The 27,932-nt window shown below is 34.7% G+C and overlaps 1 protein-coding gene across 1 annotated transcript in view; it reads left to right on the top strand.

The window, feature by feature from the left end:
- Nucleotides 1–27,932, top strand: part of LOC148954256 (uncharacterized) — a 112,393-nt gene that overhangs the window by 21,814 nt on the left and 62,647 nt on the right. Inside the window, exon 5 of the mRNA XM_089086215.1 lies at nucleotides 4,633–4,792. Within this exon, the coding sequence (XP_088942341.1) occupies nucleotides 4,633–4,792 (160 nt within the window). The remainder of the gene's footprint in view (nucleotides 1–4,632; nucleotides 4,793–27,932) is intronic.

Below are 27,932 nucleotides of genomic sequence, written 5' to 3'. Positions count from 1 at the left end.
AGAGTTCATAGTTTTTGTTTACAGTTTTACTTTAGAGTTTTAGCTAGATTTATAGTTTAAGTTTAATTTTAGTTAAGAGTTTTAGTTTAGATATTGAAGTTACAGTTTCGAGTCTTGGCTTAGAGTTTTAGTTAGAGTTATAGTTTAGTTTAGTTTTAATTCAGAGTTTTAGTTTAGAGCCTTAGCTTAGAGTTTTAGTTAGAGTTATAGTTTAGTTTAGTTTTAGTTAAGAATTTTAGTTTAGAAGTGTTTTTTAGTTTTAGTTAAGAGTTTTTGTTTAGACTTTAGAGTTTTAATTAGAGTTATAGTTTAGTTTAGTTTTAGTTTAGAGTCTAGAGATTTAATTTAGACTGTTAGCATAGTTTTAGTTAGAGTTATAGTTTAGTTTAGTTTTAGTTAAGAGTTTTAAATTAGACTTTTAGTTTAGTTTTAGTTAAGTTTTACTTTAGACTTGTAGTTTAGTTTTAGTTAAGAGTTTTAGTTTAGAGTTTAGAGTTTTATTTTAGGGTTTTAGCTTAGAGTTTTAGTTAGAGTTATAGTTTAGTTTTAGTTTAGAGTTTTAGTTTAGTTAAGAGTTTTAGTTTAGAGTTTTAGCTAGAGCTATAGTTTAGTTTAGTTTTAGTTTAGAGTTGTAGTTTAGTTTTAGTTAACAGTCTTAGTTTAGAGTCTTAGCTTAGAGTTTTAGTGAGAGTTATAGTTTAGTATAGTTCTAGTTAAAAGTTTTAGTTTAGGGTTTTAGCTTAGAGTTTAGAGTTATAGTTTAGTCTTAGCTTAGAGTTTTAGTGAGAGTTATAGTTTAAGTTTAGTTGAAGTTAAGAGTTTTAGTTTAGAGTCATATTTTAGTTAAGAGTTTTAGTTTAGAGTTTAGAGTTTTAGTTTATCATCTTAACTTAGAATTTTAGTTAGAAATATAGTTTAGTTTATTTTAGTTAAGAGTTTTAGTTTAGAGTCTTAGCTTAGAGTTGTAGTTAGAGTTATAGTTTTAGTTTAGTTTTAGTTAAGAGTTTTAGTTTAGAAATTGGAGTTTTAGTTTTGAGTCCTAACTTAGAGTTTTAGTTAGAGTTATAGTTTAGTTTAGTTTTAATTCAGAGTTACAGTTTAGTTTAGTTTTATAGTTTAGACAAGAAAGAAAAAATGAAAAAATATCCCGTTTAGGCAGAATGTTGTAGTAGCCGCCACTTTTCTTGATTTTCAAGCCAATATATTTCCCTTGCTGTTCAACCCAAGGGACAGAAAGTTTCCTATACAGGGGTTTCGGACAAGACGGTTCTAATGGTGTACTTTTTGTTTTGATCTGACTTTTTAGGAGTTATGGGTTTTTATATTTCTTAACATTGGACGTGATCGTCTCCTACTAGGTTGCTAGCTACCGCTGCAACCCGGATACGATTATGACGTCATTGATCAATCTTTAACATGAAATATGCAGTTTTTCGTACAAAATTGATTCTATTATAAAAATTAATTTTTTTAATTACGAAAGGTTTTTAACCCCAATAATTTCTTTTAAAATGAGCTATTGAACAACTCTCTACGATGTTCCAGTGCCAAGCTATTTGTGGAAGAAAAAAAAGATGCCGTTTAGGCAGAATGATGTAGTAGTTGCCACTTTTCTTGATTTTCAAGCCAATATATTTCCTTTGCTGTTCAAGCCAAGGGACCGAAAGTTTCCTACATAGGGGTTTCGGACACGGCGGTTCTAATGGTGTACTTTTTGTTTTGATCTGACTTTTTTTTTAGGAGTTCTGGGTTTTTATATTTCTTAACATTGGACGTGATCGTCTTGTACTAGGTTGCTAGCTACCACTGCAACCCGGTTATAGTTGCTCATAACAACCATCAATAAAAAATGTTGATTTCTCAAAATCTGCTTTTTGTTTAGTACGCCACGGTTTTAAGTAGCAAAAGAGATTGCGTCACAATAAAGTGCCATTTTTGCCTATTTCGTATCGCAAAAAAAAATGCCAAACAACAGCCCAAAATCTTAAGTCAAAATTCAAAGATTGTCGATTGATTCAATTTTGTTTTAAAATGTATATATTTAACTTCACAGTTTTTTAGGATATAGTGCCATATCTTGTCGATTTCTCTCCTAAGAATTCCATTTGCTTTCTTGTTTAGTACTCCACCGTGGCATAATTTAGATTTCCTAACACTGCTGTTGTATGTGGTAATAATAGTAGCTAATAATTGGGATGGTCATCCCCCTGCCTTGGGCGGGGTTTGCCTTGTCCAGCTGGCACTTACTATTTTGCGAATTCTTCTAGCTAGAAAAATCTTGGCAGCTGCCCTCCTCCACCGTTCACACATCCCTCACATCCTCTTCTGGTTTGCATCGAAAGTCACTATTTTTAGAATCTTATTTTGTCTTTTATTCTTATTGTTTATGTTTAAACTTTGAGTTTGTTAATTTAAAATAATTCATTTGTTCATTGATACAAATTCTTTATTTTATAATAATGTGGCTTGTGGTTAATTTTTTTTCCTTCTTTTTATTTCTCAATATATTCACATTTTTGTCCTTACTTCAAGAATGTTTAGATGGTTAAGTAACTTAAATGCTAACCATGATTTCGTTGATTTTCTTATCTTTTTTTATGGTTTTTGTGGTTTTGTTATTTGATATCCTTAAAACACGAAATGAAAACGAGGCATAAAGTACTAAGATCAGTTTAAATGAAGCCTGATTTTTTGAAATGGTTACACAGAAGCATAAACAACCATGCAAGTCGTAAGGCTATAAAAAAATGGGAAGTTTGTTTTAGATTTTTAAAATAAAGAAGCCCCATATATAGTTATGCAGTTTTTAGTAATCACGGATACCAAATGCAAAATAAGAAACGTGGTTGAAAATCACTGTAATACACCAATCAAAAGATATAGCTTTCCTTTGAATTTTTACGGGTGAAAAGCGTTGTCAAAAATGTAGATAGTTAGCTTAGTTATTTCTTTTTCGGTTCAACATACTAAGAATAATGAAATGTGGTACTGCCTTAACCATTTCATGATTTTGAAAAAAGGTGAAGAAAATCTTAGAAAATTGGGGTTATATGAAAGGTGTCGAGAGGACAAAAATATGTTTTTCATTTTGATGTCCTTGGTATATTAATGTTACTGTTATAATGTTTACAGGATTGAGTAAGAGTTGGTCTACTTTTGGTGTTTTCTGGAAAGCTGGACCTTAAATATGGGAAACTCAACCAATCAATACACCCATTGTTACGACGTTGCATGAACCACACTTTTTTACTGCAGCCTAGTTGGTTTAGTTTTCGAGATTCCTGGCACAGTTTTCTAACATTGATAAATGTATAAGTACTCGACACTGGATGATTACTGTAATTTTGACCCCCACCCCCATGGGTTGTAGAGTAAGAAGAATATCCTTATTACATGCATTTTATTTGCATGATGTGTTATGTTTTATTGTCTTAAATCAAAACCCTAAATCAAGAAAAAAAATCGTGTAGGTTATTACCTGTAACCAGTAAAGTAAATTTGAAAATTTAGCGTTGACATTAAAGGGTTGACCCCGAAAAATGAGGGTAGTCCACCATCTTTTTACATGTAATCACCCTACAGCGATTAAATTCCAATGAAAATTATATTTTTAAATATAGGTAAAGAGTGGCATTATTACTAAATAAAACAAAATTATCTTGGATGTGAGGACTGTTATTCTCCTTAGCCCCCCTACCTCTGCAACGTTTAAGCTGTAGAGTGGGCCTTACTAAAAATCCATTTCAACATAACATGTCCGATTACTTGCTGGAAAGGGTTTATTGTTTCAATGGGCAAAGATTCTCTCTCCCATTTACGGTAACTAAGAATTGAAATGGAAATGATAATATTGAAAAACAGGTGTAAGTTTTAATAAGATAGTGAGACCTCGTAAAAAACTTCTTGAACCGATGATAAAAATAATCGTCAGAAGATTTTGGCTAAATGATTAGCCTACATAAAAAACACAAATGTTGTGCACAAAATAATGATAAAAACAAAAGAACACTCACATTGAGTCATATCCAATGCACCTAAAAACAACAAGATAGGGTAACTGTTGTATAAATTCTCTTCTTTTATGGCATTATTTAGGCAAATCCGACATTCGTGTAACCCAATAAGGCACGGTGACTCGTACATATTGAATTTATCTGACTTGTCTTCTGATATGAGGAAACGCTATATATTGTATATGTGTGAGATATTGAAATTTGTTCTAGAAAGGGATTTTGCGTCGAGTTGGATGTATAAGATAAAAGTACAGTTTTCTTTTAGCCAAATTTGTATACATATTTGCCTTAGAATTTTTCTTTTAGCTGGGGTTCTCGCTGAAATCCATCAGTATCATAATGCTTTGAGGGAAGAAATGAAGTTGTCAGACAAATTCTATATTTGGACAAATATATATGGGCACCCGGAGAGGGAAGGGGCAGATCAGGCATTTTCCCTCCCTCTTTTAAATGCCCAAGCATTTAAATTTATATACCTGAAAATTTCAAGAGGAGAGGGTTCGAAAACAGGCCTTTATGGCCTCTTCTCTTGAAATTTTCAGATATATATATCTGTTTGAAACCTTAAATATTAAGGAACTATATTAACGAATATCTAATCATTAAGTTTGTATTGCAGTCATGGACTCGGCTGATGATGAGTTTGGCTCAAATGATTGGTCCAATTGCTGGTGGAGCGTTGTACGAATATGGCGGTTTCAAAATGCCATTTTTCGTGATGGGAGCTATCCAAACTGTGATTAGTCTAATTTCCCTTCCTTTGTTGCCAGATTACCCAGGTAAGCCTAAAAAACTTCTATAAAAAATATACACACCAAATGCCATGAATATCTAAACAAGGTGTTGTCATGTCCAAAACGAAAGGACCTCTGTTATCTAAGCTGCGATGAGCTTGTCTCCTTTTCTGTCCTTGCTGCCAGAAAAGCCCTGTGAGCCAAACACTTTTAACACACATATCAAATGCCCTAAATGTCTGAAAAATTGCCAAAATGTCATGCCAAAAAAATGAAGGGACATGGCAAATTTCATCTATGATTAGTCCGATTTCCTTATTTACCAGTTTATGGATGAAAGCTTCAAAATTTCCAAATATACACATCAAATGCTATAATTGTCTAGAAGATACAGCGTCATACCCAAAATGAACGAATGTTGCCTATTTGAACTCTAATTAGTCTTATTTATCATCTTTTGTTTCAAGATTACACAGTTCGGCCCTAAAAAAATGTAAATATTCAAATCGTTTGCCGCAAATGTCTCTGCTCACTCCATACGGTTATGAGACAATGCATGTAGTCAGGAAAAAATAAATCAGTATTTCTATCTCAAATATTCACTAGGTATCGAAATTATACCAAATTATTCAGCTTCATTGTTATTTTTGTAGTTTGACTTTATATTCTCGAAGAAAAAATTTTTTCGATGATAAGCTAAACCCCGGACTTCCCCTCCTGGATTAAAATCATGTATATAGGTAACATCTGCCGGGCAACAGGAATAAAAAACGGGATGCCTAGTCAACGGTCTTGTGAGCTTGAAAACCTGTCAACTTCCTTCGAGAGCTTTACTTGGTAGTTCAAGCCCCCAGGCCCTTCTTACGGCTATGGTAGATTTGCCTTTAAGTTATGATGCCATATGTCTACTTACTACAGACGGAACTTACTTAATTATTCGGTAACGAAAAGGTTGATCAGGTGGGCAGCTTAACTTACCTTGGTAATATTATTAGTAAAGACTTTGTGAGCAGTCAAGATGTTAAAAGTAGAATAGCAAAGGCTCAGGGTGTTTTTGCACAGTTAAGAAAAGTTTGGAAGTCTAATTGGGGGGGGGGGGTTCAATAAAAATCTTGTTCTTGTTTTTTCTGTTGATTCTTTCAATTAATTGTTTATATGAGTATTTTCGATTAAACTCTTTGTTGGCGGTTCGCGAGTGGCATACCATGGTAGAGGGGGAGCTTCACTTAGTGGGGAATTAAATCAGTGATTCAAATGGGGAGCATAAATTAGTGGCCATACTGAGTCGAAATCAGATTGAAAGGATTCGGGTTCCCTTGAGAGCGATTGGAGCCACAAGGACAAACTATCTTGAGAAATACTAACATAAAGAGAATAAGATAAGAAAGTAATGTATTTATTTTTACTCACATGATCGGTACAAAGCTTGACGGCAATATCAAAAGCACTTCACAGTCAAAGACACTAAGATAAAGTTGTTGGCTGGGGCAATACAAGTAACAGATAATTCACTAGTAATAAATGTTTTTAGAGGTTCATTCTAATTGCAAATAGACTCACATAAGACTGTTTCTAGATTCACATAAAACTGATCATAGATTCATAATAGACAGATTGTAGACTACCAAGAGACTGGAAAAAGACTGAAATTAGACTCCCTCAAACTTGCTAAGTTCGAAAGTACCATACTCTGCGATTTCGCCTAAGGTTACATTCGGGCGTTGCTGAAAAGTACATTACACTGATTCTATTGGTTCTGATTCTATATCCCCTATTACTATTGGACAGTGATGTACCAATCAGCTAGTCAATTTTAACTAACTTTTGATACGATTTATGACTCTTTAAAACTTCCCTTTGAAATTCTTCTTAGCGGAATAAAGTTTCTACCTTGTAATTAGAGCGGACTAAATAGTTTTACTTTTGCATCTCAAGAAACTATTTTTTAAAGTTCTTACCTTGTAATTACAGCGGACTAAATAGTTTTACTTTTGCATCTCAAGAAACTATTTTTTAAAGTTTTTACCTTTTAATTACAGCGGACTAAATAGTTTTACTTTTGCATCTCAAGAAACTATTTTTTAAAGTTTTTACCTTGTAATTACAGCGGAATACATTGTATCTACTTTGTATTACAAGTGACTATTTTTTGTATAATAATGTCTACCATCTTTTGATCGTTTTGAAATTCAACTCAAGATTTAAATTACATGGTTGGTTACCTGTCATGTACAATTGGTCACGATAATTATTTATTGCTGTTACATTTTTTGTGGGAACGATTTCTTCATAGGGTTACGATTATGATACAATGTTTCGCTATTTTTTAAATTTGACAATTAAGTGTTACTTGAATTTTTCGGGTTCCTATTTTGGGCGATTTTATTTTACTTGGAAAATTTCGGGGTCTTGAAAATTGATTCCATTACATATCATCCTTCCCATTCTTAACGATGTCCTCATCTTTGTGTTACCCTACTCTTTCTACTCTTTTAACTTTTGATCTTTCTTTAAAAGCAATTTAGCTTGGTACTTATTACTTGAATTAACTCAGTTTTGGTAAATTGTAAAATTTTTTTTTTCATATTCCCGATTGCTTTATGAGATTACGTATATAAAGACACTACTTTAAAGTCCATCACCTATACACTCAATTTGACGAAAGGGTCAAAGAGTTTCTATTGACTAACACATTTGGTTATATGATTACGTAATAATTATTATTTCCTCCACCTGATCCTAAAATTCCTTCGCCTGATATGCTAATAGTTCTACATGGTTCTAACTAATTACGTTCTGCTTTTGCGACTATTTTATCCCTTAAAATGGTACATATTTGCTTTTCCTATTACTTGACTATACTTCCACCTGACGCTATAATGATACGATAAGTAACTGACTTCAAGAACACTGATATATATAAATTAAATAATTTGCAAATAAAAGGTTTGACACATTGATAGGTTTGAGCTTAATGTCCGATTGCAACACTGGGATAATGTAATTTACACTTGTTTTCATCTGATTATAAAAAATTTCTCAATATTCACTAAAGTTATAGTTAGATACATAAGACTTCAAACTTACTTCATCATTCTACGTGTCTATAATACTCACATACGTTGTTACTTTATTTTGGGCTTCCGTTGAACTAATTACTGTGTCGGCTAATTGTTTATGGTTTGTCTTCGTGGTGTTTCATCTTTTGGCACTTGTTGCCTGGGATAAGTGTTTACATTGTTCATAAATATGACTATTGCACCAAATTGTCCGTGCGTGGTTTGTCATGTCAAATACGAGGGGTTGATGTCACAAGGATGTTGAAATGTCTATTAGGGACATAACCCTTGGGGAATTGAAAACATGAAATGGGTATCTTGATCGCTGGGCTGGGTATCTCTTCTTGGACACTTTTATCGTCGGGAAAATCTAATACTCGTACAGTCTGTGTTTTCCGTAGATTTTTCACGTTCAGTTCTTCTTTTATTTGGACTATGGGCTGTGTTACGACATTTGACGTTAACTATGGCAGGATCAAAACTTGATCTTAGGGCCTTGGCTCGACGCATTGTCTTTGATTCCTAGTTAAATGATACACAATCATTGAGGGCTTAATTATGGAGGTTATGGTTATAATACTTGTTTGGGTCTCTTGTCTGACACTTTATTTTGGGAAAATTTTACGCGTACAGTTTATAATTCCCACAAAATTGTTCACGTTTGGTTCTTCTTCTCATGGAGGATGGTTTGGTTTTGCAACATCTAATAATAATTGGATAGAGTCAAAACTTAAGCTTGGGATCTTGTCTCAACATATTGTCTCTGATTTGGGGCTTAAGATATATAATCTTTGAGGGATTGGCCCTAGGGTTGTTCTTGGTCCTTAGGATTTAATGCTTGGGACCTTGCCGTCTAAGGATAGTTATCGTCGGTTTTTATGTAGTTTTGCGACATTGCGGTCGGGGTGGTTCTCTAGGTAATCATTTATTTGATATATACATATATCTGGGGTTCTCGGTTTGCTAACATTGTTTGAGGTGGTGTTACCTGGTACTAGGCTTGGGTGACTTGGATTGTCGTCAGGGTATTGTCTCCAAGGGTTTCCTTGGTGGGTATTCATCGGTGGTTGACGAATGATGAGAGTAGATGCTACTGGGTTGTATCCGTGTTGCTTGCTGGTACACCAAAAGTGAATTTGCACTGATTATTCTGCCTCCTGGAATATAAATATCTGGGTAGAATCAAAATCTCCTTATAATTATGTAACTTAAAACACATACACCAATAATACACAATTTATACGATATTATATGGGGACTATTATTTGAAATAATAGTTGTGATTAGTCGTACTAATGATATCAATTTAATATGAGTACGGTTAAACTCAAAGATAAAACAATTAAGAGCAATTTTCATGCTTTACATGCATATTGCAGCAACACTAGATTACTACGAAATAAGCTAGGTAATCATAAGAAAATGATTGTGTCTAGGAAAAATAACACAATATGAGATTTTCCAGATTTAGTGATTATATATATACTTATATATATGTGCATTTGGCACATGTTCAATATTCAACACATTTATAAATGTTATTCAATACTTATCTACTTTAGCATTTACTTTTCTATTACATAACTATATGCGAGGTAAGTTACATGGTTTTATGAGAGGTCTTGATTTACTATAGATTTTCAAGTCTTTACTGTTTACGCGCGTCCATGCTGCTTAAGAAATACATCTTTGCAGCCGCATGGGTTTGTGCAAACAATAAGTAGAGATTTGGGACTGGGCATGGCACGAATGAGGACCTCTACTCCCATTCGCTTGATCATGTCCTCCCATCTTTTATGGCTTAAGGGTTATCAGGAAGTTCCGGGTTTAAATTTTGCATCTCACTTGGCTCGATGTGACCTGACTTTGCCCTTTTTCTACGTATTATCATAATTCTTCCGTAATTCAGGGTCAATAGTATTCTTATATTCAGAGAGATGATGAATACGAATCCTACCGTTAGGAGGATATTCCACCAAAAATTTGTTGAGAATAGTCCGTATCTACTTTCTACATACGTCAATCTTTGGTCTTCATTAGTAAATAGGGGAATTTGAGAGTCTAAAGCTTCTCTTATTCTTGTTAGTGGTAAGGTTCCCTTGACGTTTTCTATTTTTGACCATATTGTGGCTTTTGATTCTTCGTCATCAATATTAGGAATTCTTTGCGATAAATTGACTGGTTTGAAATTGATCACCTTGGGACTTATTATATTCGTGCTCGTGGTTATCAGTGGTGTTTGTACCGCGGCTTCTTTGGTTACTAATCGACACCCTTGTTTTATGTTTATTGTTCCTACATCTTGTAATAGTAATTCAGTTCTGTAGCTTGGATCGATTCTTTCAGCGTTATTATAACAAGAGATGGTCCCAACTGTTTCTTTTGGGACAGAAAATAGCCACAGATTATTTCTAAGATGAAAGAATATTTCACGTTTTGTACTACCTACTAGCGCTTCGTATGAGTTGGGAATTTCCTCTTGTTGAGTTTCTTTTAAGAATATATCTAACATACATGATCCAGGTTTTACATTATAAATGGGCAGTGTTAGTTGACATACTAGGTTTTTGAATGCTATACATTCCTTAAGGTCCTGTGGGTTTGCTAAGGCGCATTTCCTTCTATCTTGATCGACTAGCAAGTATTCCGCTTCGGGAGTGATAGTCATAAATGAATTAGTTCTTCCTATATTGGCTTGGAACGTAGAAATTTTATACAAGTCGTATATGGATTGTTGATTTATTAATGGAATTGTTACTACTGCAAATAGTTGTTCATTTAATTCCGTGATGTGAACTTATAGCTTGGTGTAGTAGTGGAATAGGTTTGCTACTTCTTGTTCGGTTGGTAGATGTAGGCCGAACGTTAGATGCGTTTTTATTTCGTCCAGGATACTTCTCAGGTTCATAGGGTCCACCAGGTCATAGGATATGGTTCATCCAGTAAGGGCAAATAATTCAAATTCAAATTTGCTGACGTCTGTTGCTAGGTTAAGTAATGACATTGTCACTATGTCTAGTAATACCATGGTGAGGCTCGAATCGGAAATCACACGATCTACTTCATTCTTTAAATAATTCATTATGTTTACTGTCTTTGATATTTTCTTTGAAATTGCCTCGATTTTGTCTCTGATAATTGGCTATACTGGCTTGTATTTTTTGGACGTGTAAGGTCACGTTCATGGCGTTATTTAATTTTCTTACGTTTTCCCTTAGGATATCCAGGTCTTCTTCGGTTGATAGTCCAAATAAGCGCGAAGCCAATTCTCCTACAATTGGTATTAGACTAGCTGATCTGCGGTATTTGCTTTTTCGAAAGAATACCTCGAAGATTCTCGTGGTACTTTGTTTTAATTTTTGTATTTCTGTATTGAACAATTCAAATAATGCTTGTAATCGCTGCCTATACAATATTAAAAACGATTGGTGAATTGATACTCTTAGGGCGTTTTTCTCACCTAGTTCAGGTAATGGTTCAATATCTTCCCTTGCCGGCTCGTCGGCCATTGCTAATCTTGCACAAGTACGTCTACCGTCTATTATCCAACATTTTTTGTGTACAGAATCGTTTTCTTCCTCTTTCTTATATTTATTTTTCTTTTCTTCTGGTTGAATCGCTTGTACTTTTATCGTTTGTGTCTCGGTATGCCTTACTGGGATTCTTGATATTAGGCCTATACGGAATATGCCAATGGGTTGCGTGCGCATAAACGTGGGCCCTGTTGATCAAAACCATTTTATAATTACATTTGGTTCCTGATAAGTCAGTATGATCATATTCTGATGTGATTTTTTGCTAAGTATACTTATTTTTGGGACTAGTTTCATTTTAGTTGCTGACATTGAAAACTGTATATCTTTTATTGGGGTCCCATAAGTAGGCGTGGTTGTCTTGGTGTCTTTCGTTTTTCTTTCTTTAAGATTTTTATTTTTATCATCTTGTTGTGTATTTGAGAATTTCAATTCCTTTAGGTTAATAATTTGTCTGTAGTCTTTTTCCTTTGTGAGTTTTGATAATATTTGCTTCGTAACATTTTGTTCAGCATGATTTTGCCATAATTCCTTGAGAAAAGTCCATAGGCTCGGTAGTTCATTGAGTATTGGGTAATTCCCATCGTAGAGTTTATCTTTCCTGGAGGTAGTTAAGGGGGAACTTGTGGTAGATTTAATTGTAGTATGCTCACTCATGGGACTATCCACGTCATTTAGTGCTCTTCTTCTTCGGCTTTCGTTTTTGTTAAATCCTAGAGCCTTATCAATTTCAGCCATTTTCTTGTCGAAATCTATTATGTATTTTGATTTTAGTTTCGGAGATATGGAGGGTAGATTTCCTTTATTTTCCTTGGTTGATTGCAGGCTTTTGTCTGATTTTAAGAATTGGAATATAGAGTCCTTTAATTCACTGGTATTTTTCTCTAGTATAATGACTTGTTGGAACAAGGTTTCGAACGGTTTGGGGTCCAGTTTCATAAATATTTCCAGGCATTATGACTTGCGAGCAACGAATTCTCGTGTTTAAAAATTATTCCATGCTTTACGATATCTTGGGCTATGCTTTGGGCAATGAAGATTGTCTTGAAATTTGTTAGCCACATCTTTCTTTTCGTTGTTTCTGGAATTAATTTGTTATTAAACATACTGTGGGTAAAATTCTTATGACATTTAATCGAATGGGAATTTAAATTCCTATTATATATAAAAGAATTTTTTTTATCGGGTAAATAACAAGATGAAATTGGTATTCATTATGATAGAATTAATTGATTGATACGGCTGATTCTTAGGTTGGGGGGGGGGGGTAGTTGTTTTAATTGATTTCATTAAATAATTTTTATTTTAATGTAAAGGGTGCGTGAGTTGACTTTAATTTACGTCTTACCAAATTACTTCAATAGAGACGGTTTTTTTGATTTTTTGGTTGCTTTTGATTTTGATTTATAGGCCTTTATTCTTTTAAATATAATTTGTTTTCTTTTTGCTCTATATATTACGCTTTTTGGATTATATAGATATTGTTTGTAGTATTTTATTTCTTGGAGGGGGTCGTGTTAACCTTGATATTTTACACAGTTTGGATTTCTTTCGATTTTATAAACTAATTTTTGTTTTCTAAATTTGTCAAGAAGCAATAAATCGGTCTGACATGGACCTTTAACGTACCAGTACTGAACCTTATGTTTTTTTTGCAATTTTCTTATCTCATGTTTAATATAATGGAGGTACTTGCCCTTTCTGCCATTATATTTACTCTTAATTTCCCTCTTGTGGGTCAATATTTGGGTGTGTTTGCTAAACTTAGACCAAATCTATAGGATTCCTCGTTGTATTTCCCTAAATCATACTTGACGTTCCATTTTTTCTCGAAGACTTCTTCCCCTGATTTACTCACGATGAGCATTGCCGCTGAGTATATCACATTTTCTTTTGCGTGCTTTATAGTTACGAATTCTGTATCGATAATTGCTTTGGCCATTGTTTTGAAATGAAAGGTAGTTTCTATTGATCTTTATTTAGTAAATTTTTTCAAGATTAGTTATGATCATGGTACAGTCTAGGTCGAGGTCAAATTACCTTTTCACCGGTATTTCCACATACATCGGGTACTTATTCGTTCGACGTAATTCGAGTCATCTAAAGCTCCATATTAACCAATAATGAATATTTATTTTGAATGGAAAAAGGTCTAACTTCAGGTCGAAGTTAGATTTTTTTTTTATCGGTGCAGCCATGCGCCCAGCGATCTATGTAGTCTAAAGTAATTCGATTTTTCATAACTCTGTACTGTACTTTAATACGTTTGCAGTTGATATATAATAAATTCCGTATAAGCTTACAGGATTGAGACTTTCAAGAAACTACCTTTTTTGTCAGTTTATTAACAATGTATTTAGACCCTGTGACATTCACTCTAATTCATAGTTTTACAAATATTACTACGCTACTGGTTTATTCATATAATGCACCTTTTAAATTATAAGAATAATTGATTTACATAGACATAACACTTCAAATAATATTGGAGGGTTCTTTTATTATTCGTTTCCACGAAGTCATTTATATATACAGTTTCTTCCACTAATATTGGGTTTTAATTTCAATATGGGTGCATCATCCGGTAGTACTGCCTTGGAACTTGGAGATGTAAGCATATTGACAAGTCGATAATTTTCCCATGACGAAACATTTGAGCTGAGAAATTTGAGTTCAAATACTATATCATTTTTAACGCCTTCAGGTGTATTTAGGTACATTAAGTACACTAATAATTGGTTTGGGAGGTGTAAGTCCTCCAGAGCGGCAGTTATTTCATTCCTTCGCATATTTTGTCGAATGACTTTCCGGCACAACTGAGATAAAGACAATGGGTCATTTATTACTTTTACTTCGGAGAAACTTAAGTTTAAGTGTGATTGGCAACAGCATAGTTGCTCGCGCACGATTACGTCTAAGCCGGGGAATATTTTGGTTCCAAAATTTTCGTCTTCTTGGAAAAAGTTCAGGGTTATTTTCTTTATGTCTTTATAATCTCTTGGGGTACCTTAAAAAATAGCGGATCCCGTTGAAGGGTTTATTGGATTTAGATACGTGTTATTTACACAGTTGACGTATAAGGCTTTAAGGAAGCTTTCACCTTTTAACATATGTCCTTGGTCTATTAGTAAGGAGAGAAATCTAATGGGCCAAATTGTAGTTATGTTGTTATCGTCTTGATCGTACCAAATATTGTTGGCGATATAATTAGACAACGAGCTATATTTTGTTGTTGGAGTATTTTGTATTAAAATTCGGAAGGCCAGGTTGGCACTTAGTCTAGTGTGTTCTAGTGTTCTTGTCATTGCACGTGCATTAAAGTTATAATGCACTAAGCTTGCCATTAATCTTAGAATCATTCTTTGTTCCAAGATTGTCCTTTGATGACTCTTGTTAATAAGGATAGTTGTGTATTTGGCCTTTCTAATTTTATGAAGTTTTATTCTTATTAGTATTTCATGTTCTTTTTCTCGGTACAAGTTGTTCTTCGCAAGGGGATTGTTGTTACAAAAATTGACCCAAAGAATAAAAAGAACTTCGTGTCAACTTCCGGCACACAACTCCCTCGCTATTTAGGCTCTTCTGCCCATCTCTTTCGCAGATTCCTTTAAGCGTTATTTTTATTTAGTTAGGTACTTTCAATTTGATGATGTTTGTTGTTACATATAGCTGTTTACTTGGACTTTTTAATTTATGGTATTTAACTTTTACTGGTATTCTTGGGTCCCTTTTCTTGTTCGAGTTGTTCTTCGTAAGAAATACCCTGTCAGGGCGTCTGCCCACAAAATAATCAACCGTGTGCCTACGCCCTGAATAGGCATTCCCCACGTATCGGACTTTTTTTTCATCTCCATACCTAATGCCCGTATGGTCATTTTTGTTAAAGTGATTCTTTTAATGGAAGGGGTAATGTATTTTGGCGTTTCTCTTCCGGTTCTAGTTGATCTTCGTAAGAGATACCTTTGCTACGCACCTTTCCCCCAAATAATCAACAGGAAAAACATACAGAGCAAGAGTACTCTCTACGTATCGGAACGTATCCACGTATTTGTAACATTTTTGTCACATTGATTCTTATAATGGAAGGGGTAATATAGGTAATTCCTTCGGGTCACTTTTCATAGTGGGATGGGTTGATTTTTTCATAAGAGCTCATTGGCCAGACCGTTATGACCCATGGGATAAAACGCACCACAGGTCACAACAGTTGACCAACGGGTCCCCACGTTGTAAGGTTATTTCACTTAACTGTAATTTATAATTCTTTGCTGTTCACCGTTCACGTCTATAGCTGGGTATTAGTTTCTCATAGGTAGCTTGAGATCAATCAGGAGGCAGAGGGATAGTATACATGACTTCCACCCGACTGCCCAAGGCTTCCCACAATTGAGGGTCCATCCATTTGTCAGTTATTCTCTTTGTTACGTAATCACACTCGTATTTACGCAGTTGTTTTTCATAGAGAGCTAGGGCCAAACGGTAACGGAAATGGGATGACAGGGACACCACCTCCATTCCCCTGTGGCCATTGCTTCCCACGATTGAGGGTCCATTTTTTTAAGAAACTTGACGAATAGGCAGTTGTAGTGCCTGCCGAGCGATTTCTTGTTGTGCAATCAAGCCTCGTAATCAAGTCAATGGAACGATGCATTCTCCGCTCACCCGATAATGGAGCATCAGGTCAACGGAAAGTATATCCCTCCAGTTTCGATAACCCATTGTCCTTAGTTTCACAAGAAATTTCGCCAGAAGGAGTCACCAGGTTCTACAGGGAGTCGCAAAACCTGCTGCAGACGTTACAAAACCAAGTCAGCAACAGCTTTTACAACGCCTGGTATCTCCCTCATTCAGTAACTTGTGTGATCCTTCTCAACAGAAGGTGAGAGTCAAGTACTTGTACGGTTGGATAATATACACCATGCACATCCTCGGCTCTGACCTCCTATGCCCGGGGTTTCATCCGTTTTCACTATCGCGTATCGTATGTATATTTGAATTGTTCCTCCTATACCACTTTCAACGTATATCATGGGGTTGTTTGCTGATTATTTATTTGTTTCGTTTTTTTATGAATGAGACTTGCCGTATGCATTGAGCTTTTACTACTTATCGAAGGTAAACAAAATTTTTTGTTGTTACCCCCCGAAGTGTGGGAGGTATTACTACTGATTTTTAGCTAAAAGTCTCTTTTACATAGTTATGAGCGGGCTTTCAAGCTTAAGTCGTTAAAGGAATGTTGTATTATATTTGGCTAGCATATTTTAACAAATGCGATAATTGTTGATCAATTGAAGGGGTTCTTAAATTTTCACTTAGGATTTAATGTGGGCATTCGATTTCCATACTTGGTAAATTCTTATATACAACAATTTTTTTGTATTTGTAGTTAACAAAGCAAATTTTCCTTTTTTAAACAATCTTTTTAAAGCGTCCATTGTTATTTTGTATCCTGTCAACGTGAACAGATCTTATTAAGGCCGAAGTTAGAGAATATAAACTTATCTTCTAAGGCTTTCAACAATTAAGCTGTGAAACCGTAGCGCATTTTCATTTATCGTCGTACTTTATTGAGCTTTGATTACTGGAACTAAAACACCTATTGATTTATTTTTATTTGTACACGATTAATTAAAGTAAATTAATTTACTTTATATTGAAGGCGATTCTTCCCCAATTGCCCATTCTGATAGCTATTGTTTAAGTTGAATCGAATGAAGAGTCTCGTATTGATGTTTACTCAAATAATATCTTCAGAACATGTACGAATAAGTTCCCTATTTTAGGGTATTTTAGAATTATGATAAATTATTGGAATACGAAGGCTTGTTAGTCGAGATTAAGTCTTCTCGTTTAAATGAGTTAAGAGAAAAACGCTCCCTTTTAAGGTGTCAACTTATTTTCTCCCGTGGCGGAGTTATCGCCACGTGGCAGGGGTATTTATTATCAAGAGCTATATTACCTAAAAATTTTGTAGTTTCTCATAAGGCATATAAATTTAATTCCCTTGTATTTCCTAAATGATAATTAAAGTATAATCACGTTTTGTAGTGAACTCATTGGCGGGTTTAACCTAATTTGGATATATTAACTTACTACGAGATGTAATCCTTTTATTGCAAATGCGACTGAAAAATATGGGAATCAAATCGAAACGCGTTGTTTTAAAACTTGTTTGTTTTTAATTTTTGTGAAAGCAAAACTATACGTGCAAGAAACTGTCTTAAATGACGGTCTTATAATATTGTAAAGTAAAGTGTTTTAATCATAACCCTACTTAGTTGTTGTAGGGCACATCGCATCCCTATATTGGGGGCAAATCGACAGAAATCAGAGCATTGACCCGGTTCTCGTCTCAGATGCACGAATAGTTGTGTTTAGTCTTGTTTTTTTTTATATTTAACGTCTATTACGTTCCACTATTTTGCTTCTGTGGCAGGGATTGTGCCATGTGGCAGAGGTATGATATTTTCTAGACTTTTTACAGGGATCTGTTTATGCTTTTTAAATGGGAGTTTTGCATAAGATATAGTAATTTATTTACTTTGTATTATTTTAATATAATTTCTCATTAAGGGTATTTCTCATTAGGTTTAGCGTGAACTAGTCTTTTTTCCACCCCACTCAGAATTCTAAGGGCATTAAACCTTACTTTTATATCTGTCTCATTATTGTATACTGAAACAGGGTTTTTCAAGTATTCTCCTGAATAACAACAAATTTGAACTTTGGCCGTTGTTACTACTTTACGGGACTAGGATCCTGTTCACCTATTCATAAAATTTATGGCTCCCACTTTCGTTTGATTAAATTAAGGATTACCCTTGACTCATTTATGCTTCATATAAATGTTCGGTTTTATCTTAATAATTTCAGTTCAAATTCGTATGTGCCTCGGTGAACACATATTTTTTTGAACGCTTAACTAACGTGCATTCTGTAAAGCGTGACTTGAATAATATGTCGTTAATTAGTTTATTTTACATTTCTTCTTTGGAGGATAAGTCTAGCAAGGATCTTAGGTTGGACCAGTTTATAAGGTTAGTGAGAATTATTAAATGCTGTCTTTCTCCTTATATGAGCGTTTGTGAATTACGATACTTTTCGCGGGATTTGGGTCTTTCGCGAGAACCTAAAGAAATTGGATTACGCTATATTCGAGAAGTACTGTAGCGTATTTTAATTTCAAAAGTTCCCTTTTAACGAAAGGGTTTTGCTTATTGCATTAATTTTTTGCGCACTCTCCTCTTCAAGGTCTATTATTTTCCTTTATCTACGAGATACTAAATTTTAGGATTTCATTGATTGGCTTTATTCTTTTACCTCGTTTGGTAAGCTATTTTAGTAAACTACATGCATCATATATATATAATATACGACTGATTGCTGGATTGTAAACGAATAATTTTATTCGAGACGAGTTTCGTATTTGGCTTCACAGGTTCTGATTTTTTTTATCATATTTCAAAATTTCTTGAAAGTTAAGGAATTATCGGCCTAGGAAAGAGCTTTATTTTGTTATTTTTATTGTTACAGGTACGTTTTTTGAATTATATTGTATTTCTATGGGTTGACACATACGTGCAAAGATTAGTATTTAAAATTCTACAATTTTGATTTATTTTTCACGTTCAGGGTTATTGATTTTTTTTGTTTTGAATCAATTCTTTGGCGCTTATTCTTCTTTTGAAACAATATATTATACCTATTTTATGTATTTTGGCTTATGCCATGCCAAAATGTAATCGAAATATAATCAAGTATCAATATAGAAGTAAAAATATATCGAAGATATTATTATTTGAGACCGATTGATATTTTCCAATCATCTCATATTCATAGGGGCCAATTTTTTCGCCATTTGGCTTAGCGTTTTTTTGTTTGTATTCAAAGATAATTTTAGCATGTTGATTAATTTATTCTTATGATCTTAGTTTTCAAGCAAAAGGACTGTTTGTTATAGGAATCCACGTAGCTTAGAGTAATCCACGGTATACGGGTTAATTATTCTTATTATAAGCAACGAAAAAGGGAAATTGTTTTAATTCGAGATCAATATGCTTAGGTAGCTAAGCTGTCATAAGTTTTTGTTATTTCGACAGTATTTGGAAGTTACGGGCCTTGATTTATTTTCGTATGGATGTTTCACATGGGGTCAATTTAGGAGAGATGTTGACTTTTATTTGAAAGAATACTTCTGGTTACAATTTTCACGAAAGCCCTTTTTGAATTTCACTGTGAGAATCGGTTGCTAAGAATTAGCATTTTGCATAGAGTCGCATTAACTGCATAGGCAACTTATAACTCTTAGAGAAGTGATATCAATTTGGTAGAAATTGCGAAAGGAGATTTTTTTGTCTCGCTTGGTGATTTGCAGTAGTCCTTAAATAATTAAATTTATTTTAAGCGTCTAAAATTGCCTTCAGTTTCCATTGGCTGCTTTTAATTTTCTTTTTATTTTTTTAATAGGGATGTTTTTATTTTGATAATTTAATTGTTTCGTAAACATCATATATCTTGGATACGGATTAATGATCCATCTAACTCGCCAAGGAGAAAATATAATTTTACTTAAATTTAATTTCTGTTAAGGAGTTTTTGCCAACTTCTTGAGTTCATGTGTCGACTCAAATAATTGGCGACAAAATTTTTTTTTCTTTTAGTAGGCCTATATGAAAGAATTTGAGAGATTATTCAAACTTGATTCTGTTATTAGATTGACGGAAATTGTTTCTACCTGGTAACATCAACGTTGGTTGTAATTAATGGGATAAAAACTTGTACATATTTCCTTTGTCGAATAAGTATTTTTAGGTTGACGAGTATTTTATAAATTTTACAGCGAGTCTGGCTGGCTACTTCCGATCATTTTTTCTTGTGATTAAATTCGGACAATTTTATTGGTTTTCGAAAGCATGTTATTTTCGTTGATACTTGGCTTAAAGTCTTTTTTGAGCTTTAATATTAGGAGCGTTTATTTATTATTTAGGCAATCAAACGTTGCGTGTCTTTTTAGTGGATATTATCATAATGTTACTAAAATGAAGATATGAAGATAAGATATTACTAAAATAAGGTTTTACATTTGACCAATTGTTTTAGCAGTTTGCCAATAATTCTAATGTCGAACTGTCGTAGTAAAAATACTGCATATGCCTTGTATCCGGATAGGTTATCAGATAAGATTAATTTCTGAAGAGGTAGAATTTATCCTAAAGGAACTCTCAGTTCATCAAACATCGAAATACAAATAATTAAGCCTTCCGAGGTTCGATACACCGAAGGCTCCTCCGATCGGCATTTGAATACTTCATTAAAATTAAAAGTAATTTTTGAACTATCGTGGTTTGGGGTTATGCATTGATACATGCTAGAACCAAGCACATGGAAGTGATCCTCGTGCACTGAGGTCAATCGCCTGCCATACGATTCCCAGTGATCCTCATGTTTACCTACTCCGGGGGCTGTCCGGGATTGGCGAAGCTAGGACAGCTGTTCACTACATTTTTCTCTTCTATGATTATTTATAATATAATTTTTTATTATATATATTTTTTTATAATTTGGAAAATAAAATTTTTTTTATTTAACGAGAAAGGGATTTTTTACCTCCTTTTTTTAGTTCAATTAATTACCATGATTGATATTCCTTAGTTTTCCGTATCGTCTGGTACTGGTTCTGTTTTGGGTGTTTCTTGTAGTGCAGAAATTTCTGAAGAATCTTGGCCTGTTGTAACATTTGCTTGGGCGTTGGAATACTGAGTCCTCATAATTATGTTATTGTCTGTTGGAGGATTTTGTTGAATAGATTCCACTTGGGGTTTGGTATGATGATGTCGGGCTTGGTTTGGGATTGCAAAATACGCAGGTTGTGATGGTCCTTCGTTGTAATCGTTAGCAAGAATATTTTCCAAATGGGGATTGAGGGTAGGTCAATTTCAACGGTAAAATATGTTGCAACCATTTTCTCTAAATTTGAGCAGAATTCTCTTTGTTTTTGTAATTCTCTGGTAATTTCGACTTGGTTTTCCTTCAGTTGTTTCTCTAAATTGTACTGTTGGAGTTTGACTATATCTTTCTGTGCCTTCAAGTTGTCGTATTTATGTTGTAAGTCTAAAAGCTTTACTCGTTCAGGTGCCAGGGCTTCTTGTATCTCTATTGCCAAGGATAGAACAGTACTTCTTATGTAATCTTGCACTTTTTTACCAATTTCTTGCATTTTATTGTATAATACTTGTAATTTTAGGACTTTTTCGGAATAATTATATCCCTTAACAAGCGTGGCGTCGCTTATTGATTCCATTTCACTCTGGATTTTTGCGGTTTGCTCCTAAATTTCCATAAACTGGGTCTCGATTAATTTATCCATTTGTTTAGCTACTAGGATCTCATTTATTTTTTTTTCATTTTTTCTTGGGAAGCCTTAACTTCACTAAGAGATTTAAGCGTGGCCTCCATCTTAATTTCGATTTTTAGTCTTTCAGTTATCAGTAGCGCCGAGGCGTCTAGAAGTTTCGATCGTATTTGAAATAGCTGGTCCATATTCGTTCTGTCTGTAACGGGGTGGCACTAGGTATTTTTCTTTTTGGGGAAGGGGTTGAACAATTCTTTTCCTGCTTCTGTCTTCAGGGTTTTTATCAAGCCGGGATTCAGTTTATTTGGAAAAAATAACTATTAACTTCCTTTGACCTTTTACGGGTAACTTTCTTTGTAGTGTCGTATTCATACACCTTTGTTTTAAGGTTTTTTTTTCAAGATGCTCATTTCGTCTTAGTATTATTTTATGAGTTTTTGGAGTACTTGATCTCTAAACATATTTCCATTTATCTGGTTTTTTACTTACTCTGCCAGATTTCGTAGTAACTTCTTGTTCGCTATCTGGTGTTTTATTCTTTTTTGCCTTTCCCGTAGAGATTAGGTCAAATTTCTTATACTGTTTTAATAGGAATTTTTGACCCTTTATTTTAGCTGCTATCGCATGAGCTGCGGCAGAAGCCGGTTTTCGCTTTTGTGCATTTTGGGGCTCATCAGGAGCTGGTTCATCGTCGGATTCGGTAGAACTAGTCCCTGATGATTCATCATCGGGGCTTTCCGGGGTGGTCCTTAACGATTTAGGAGTATCACCTGCATTCGCTTCATATATTTCGTCTCTTTTCGAGGTAGAGGGTTTATTTTCCATTTCCTCGCGCTGAAGTCCTGTTTCGGGGGAGTTAAAAGATTCCTGGGAACTCTGGGATGAGTTGAACGTTTGTGGAGAGTGTCTCCATTGTTTGAAAGCCATATCCTCTGGGGGGTGGGGTATTTTTTGTAACAAGATCTGTCGCCATGAGACTGATTCCTTGGGTTTGACTTTGGATACCGTTATGTGATGGTATTGTCCTAGATTTTCATCTTCAGGGTACTCCTTATTTTTGCACCCGGGGTTTCCATAGCTCTGTTTAATTCATCCTGCAACGATAGAGGTTTTTCTATTGGGGTTACTGGAGATACATTGTCGTCTGGAAATCTTTTGGGGGGACATGGGTTTGAAATTCTATGGGGGAAAAATTGTGTTTTTGGGGACAGCGTATAATCTAACTCTTCCGAGCTTTCTGATGATGAACTTTCTGGACCTTTTGGGGTTCTTATTGGTATGGGTATTAAGGGTTTTCTTTTAGGAATGACTAGATTTTTCATGGCTAAAAACTCTTCAAAATATTCCTCGTCGCTATGATTCTCGAAGTAGTTTTGTTTGAAATTAAACGGTTTTAATTCGGCTAGTCTTGACTTAGGGAACTCATTTTCCGCGTTTGATGAATCTGAAGATGAGGGTTTGGGCGCCCACCTAACTGGGTACTTGGCTCCTTTTATACGGCTAACATGTGCCTTATATGTTCTTCCGTCGTCCGGGTTTATCATTTTAAAAGTAAAATCATTGTTATATTTTTGATTATTCTGTAAGGTCCCGAATATTTATTGGAAAGTTTTTTTGCCTTCCAGCTTAGCTTCTTTTTTTAGATAGACATACTCACCTACCCTAAGATTTACATTCCCTTTGACTTTGGACTCGTTTTGCAGCTCTTGGCTCATCTTAGTTTTTTCTAACTCTTGTCTAACTACTTTATATGTTTTCCTCATCCTATTTATAAAGTTTTGCTTATAGTCCTCGGTATTATTGTAATATAGTCTGGACTCTATGATTTACTGATAAGGTATTTTAAAATCGCGCCCGAATAAAGGAAAAAATGGACTTTCTTTAGTTGTTTCAGAATATGCGGTATTAATTACATTGGTTAAGTAAGGTAGATACAGATCCCAATCGTTTCGATTGTATTTTGCATAAATACTCAAGACAATGGAGAATATTTTGTGCCTATTTTCAATTTTTCTATTTGCTTAAGGATGGTAGGGGGAGGTTAATAATTTTTCGATTTTAAGAAAACTCATAAAATCTCTTGTTACTTTAGAAACGAAATTAGTTCCGTTATCACTAATAACCTTGTTAGGGATGCCAAATTTTTAAAATATTTTTGCTGAGGCTTTACTTGTGGCATATGCGCCTTGATTTTTCAATGCTTTGGCAAAAGTGAAACCGGTAAAATGGTCTATGACTGAAAGAACGCAAGTATGACCTCTGTTGGAAACAGGTAATCCTCCGCTAGTCCCATATAAATCAAATGAAACGATATCGAAAGGTAACCTTGCGACTGGCACTCTTCCCTTCGGGGGATTAGGGTACGTTTGGCGATTTTTTCTTAAATTACATGCCTCGTATGTATTTACAAAATCCTTAAGTTTTGTTAACGCCGACGGTACGTAAAAATATTGTTTTAACTTGTGGAAGGGTTTAGCTATTCCTAAGTGTCCACCTATATCGGAATGGAAATATTCAAAGGCAGGTATTATCAAGCTTTGGGGTAGTACTGGGACTATTAAAGTTTGATTTCTATTTGTTTCACCTGTTATTATCCTGCAAAGGATTTCTTCGTCTAAGTCATAATAAAAATTGTCTATTTCCCTTCTTAAGGCTTTGAACTTATCAGGGAGATTATCAGAACTCACAAAATAGTTCATGAGAGTCAAACACATTTCATCCTTAACTTGGTTTCTTTTAATGTTAGCTATTGATAAAGGGCTATGATTGACTTCGTCTCCTTCTATTTGGACTTTCGGTTTGTTCTTCTTATGTTTTCGTTTACTAGAATTAATGGCATTCATTTGCTTAGTTTCATGATCTGAGGAGTTATTCTCAGGATATCTACTCAGGTAATCACAAGGGGCATTTTGTTTACCGGTCACATGTTCAAATTCGTAATCCCGATCTTAAATTTTCATTATCCATCTTGCTAAGATTCCAGTTGGATTTTTGAATGTGCTTAGGTACTGTAAGCTTTTATGGTCCGAACGCAACTTAAATTTTCGACCTACTAAATAATGTCTAAATTTGTCTAAATGGTAAATTATAGATAATAGCTCCAATTGCGTCGCTGCATAACTTCCTTCACATTTCGATAGAGTTCTACCTGAATAGCATATGACTTTCTCTATATACTGAGGTTTTTTTTAGGGGATCGGAGTAGTTTTCTATAGGGATTAATTGGGAAAGGATTGCACCGATGCCCGTAGCTGAGGCGTCAGTGGTAACTATAAATTGTCCTTTTTCAAAATCTGGTAGCGATAATATTGGTTCAGAAATAAGTGCTTTCTTGAGAGTGTCCAAGGAAGTTTGGGCTTCATTGGACCTGGTGATATTTTGGGAGGTCCCTTTAGTTAAGTCCGTTAAGGGTTTTGCAATTTGGGCATAGTTGCGTATGAATTTTCTAAAATGACCTGTTAAACCAATAATGGCCCTCAATTGTTTTATAGTTTTTGGTGGTTTGGGATTCTCCTCGCACTTTAACTTCTCAAGGTCCGTTGAAATTTTACCTTGGGCCACTATGACTCCTAGGAATTTTATTTCAAGTTGGAGTAAATTTACTTTTTCTGGTCTACATTTTAGATTACCCTCTCTGAATTTCTCGAAAACTTTGGTCATTGTATTTAATTGGTCCTCAGGGGTTTCTCCCAGACAGATCACATCATCCACAAAATGGATAAAATTTTCTAAACCTCGTAATAAGTGTAACAGAGGTCTATATAGGCACTTGAGCTGGTGTTGAGTCTTAAGGGTACTCTTAAATATTCATAAGAGCCACATTCCGTCGTCGACAAGGCCGTTTTATAAACGTCGTTATCTGCTAACTTAACCTGATGATAACCTTGTGTGAGGTCGAGAGATTTAAAAGTTTTATTTTTGGTTGAGATTGAGTAATATTTCATCGATTCGGGGTAGGGGAAACTCATCGCTAACTACTTGCTTATTTAGGGCTCTATAGTCTACTACGAGCCTAAGGTCCTTGCTCTTTTTTGGCACTAGTATAACAGGGGCTGAATACGGGCTTATACTTGGCCGTATAATATTGTTTCTTTCTAACTCGCGGATCTTACTTTTTAACCAAACTTTGTAGGGATGAGGGATGCGATAGGGCTGTTTAGCTACCGGCAACCCTGTAGTTTGGATAGAATGTTCATAGAACAGTATCAATCCAACGTCTTCTTCACATGTGAAAAAAATATCTCTAAAACTCCAGAGCAATTCACATAATTTTACTTTTAATTATATATCATGGATATGATTTAATTTAAATTTTTCAAAAAATTGGGATCTTGTTTGTGGGTACTTATTCTTTGGATTGCTAACACCAATGCTATTAAATAAGCTTTCCTTGGAGTTTTTCAATTTGTTTAGTTTGCGCTCAGGAATCACTTGTATGTCAATGAGACATGGTCTCTTTTTTAATGTGAAAGTATCATTTTCATGTGTGTTTGTCAACCAAATAAAACCTTCTCCTTTCTCAAACGAAATGATCTGTTCCTCACAAAACAGATTTTCGGGGATTTCTCTACACGGGGATGCAAACCAAATTTCGGAATTGTCGTTTACGGGGGTGAACATTTGAGAAATTTGAACTCTTTGCATTTTGTTTGGGGGGATCTTTGTTTTACGCACCACGAATCCTTAATATTTTTCTTCCGAGTCATTTTCTATTAAGTTAAGATTGGCGCTTGGTTGCGTCACGTCTTCCGCTTTAGGGGTTGGCTGTAGGGGGACAGTACTTGAATTTATTATTTCATTCCATAATTCTGTTATTTTCTTTATTTCTGTTTGCCTATACTCTTGCATTTTCCCTATTTTTGTTTTTATTGACTCAATCCGTTTGCTGCTTGATTTTCTCCCACCGGACGAGAGATGGGGAACAAAAGATTTTATTCTATTCACTGTTGCTTTCCCTCTCTCCACGCGTTGGAGAATAGGATCGTATGGATACACGAGTCTGTTATTTGCTATATCTAATAACATTTTATTAGATTTTAAAAAATTAGCAACAATTATAGCCTCATATGGGAAATTCTTGCATATTATGAAGTTTGTAGGAAAGATTCTATTATCTTTTGTCACATCTAAGCGTATGGAGCCTATTGCTTCTAGTTTATGTCCTGTGACGCTAGTTAAACTGGAAATATTAAAATTTTTCCGTCGCTTAATATATACTGGTAGTCTATTAAATACATTCGAGTTTATTATGTTAACTGATGCACCGGAATCCATTAACGCTTTAAAATTAATACTTGCAACACAAAAATAATTTAATATAGGTAATGTGTCATTATTCTAATTTAAAGAAGGTACAACTACTGGAAGGAACCTATAAAAATACTGGCCTCCAGGGTTCCGGTTAATTTTTTTGGGGGCCTGATTCGTTTCCCTGTGCATATATTTGATAGGTTGGTGTTTGACATTGGGGTTCGGTGGGAATTTCACTTGCTAGGGAAGTTCCAAGTTGATTTACATTTGATTGTCTTAGGTGCCACGTATTGTTGCATGGGTTGGAATTTCTTGTGCCGACGGCTCGTGGCATTTGTTCATTTTGTATTGACGAAAAATTTCTTTCATTTCCCGAAAAATTTCTTTCATTTCCCGTCGGGAAAAAATATCCTCTGTTATCGCTCGTATTCCTGTTAAATCTAGTCGGATACACTGTCCGTGAATTAAATTGGTACATGTTTGGTCGCGTATTTGGGTTGAGGAACCCATAATTATTTTGTCGGTTGAGGGAAGGATTTGAATGCGCAAATCCATGTTGGTAGGGGCTGCGGAACGATGGGAGACGTAGGGGTTATTTCTATAACTTCATGACCCATTGGCATTTAAGTTTGTTCTCCCGAACAAACGGTTATTAAAACTGGGGGTTGCTGGTGTATAGTTGTTTTTGTAGTACGGCATTCTCAGGCAATATGTCCTTGTTTATTACATGCATAGCATATAATTGGGGGGTTGTTTACGTAGTTTGCCGTATTTGTGGGTACGAAACGTACAGTTCTTTGCCTGGTAGGGGTTGGGGACCTATTTTGGTTCGGTTTTGTTGAATTATCCCTCGAGAGAAATGCGTGTGAACTTCCTCGTGATCGTCCCGGAGTTGATTCTCCTACATTATTTATTCTTGACTTATTGTGATTTGCCACAATTGTGTCAATTTCAACCATTCTCTCTACTTCCTGAACTGCCAGCTCTAATGT

Source organism: Artemia sp. Qi Xiang Cuo, chromosome 3, assembly GCF_049724085.1.
Source record: "Artemia sp. Qi Xiang Cuo chromosome 3, ASM4972408v1, whole genome shotgun sequence".
Lineage (NCBI taxonomy): Eukaryota > Metazoa > Arthropoda > Branchiopoda > Anostraca > Artemiidae > Artemia > Artemia sp. Qi Xiang Cuo.
Note: the sequence above shows the minus strand (reverse complement) of the source record. Positions and strands in the feature narration are given on the sequence as shown.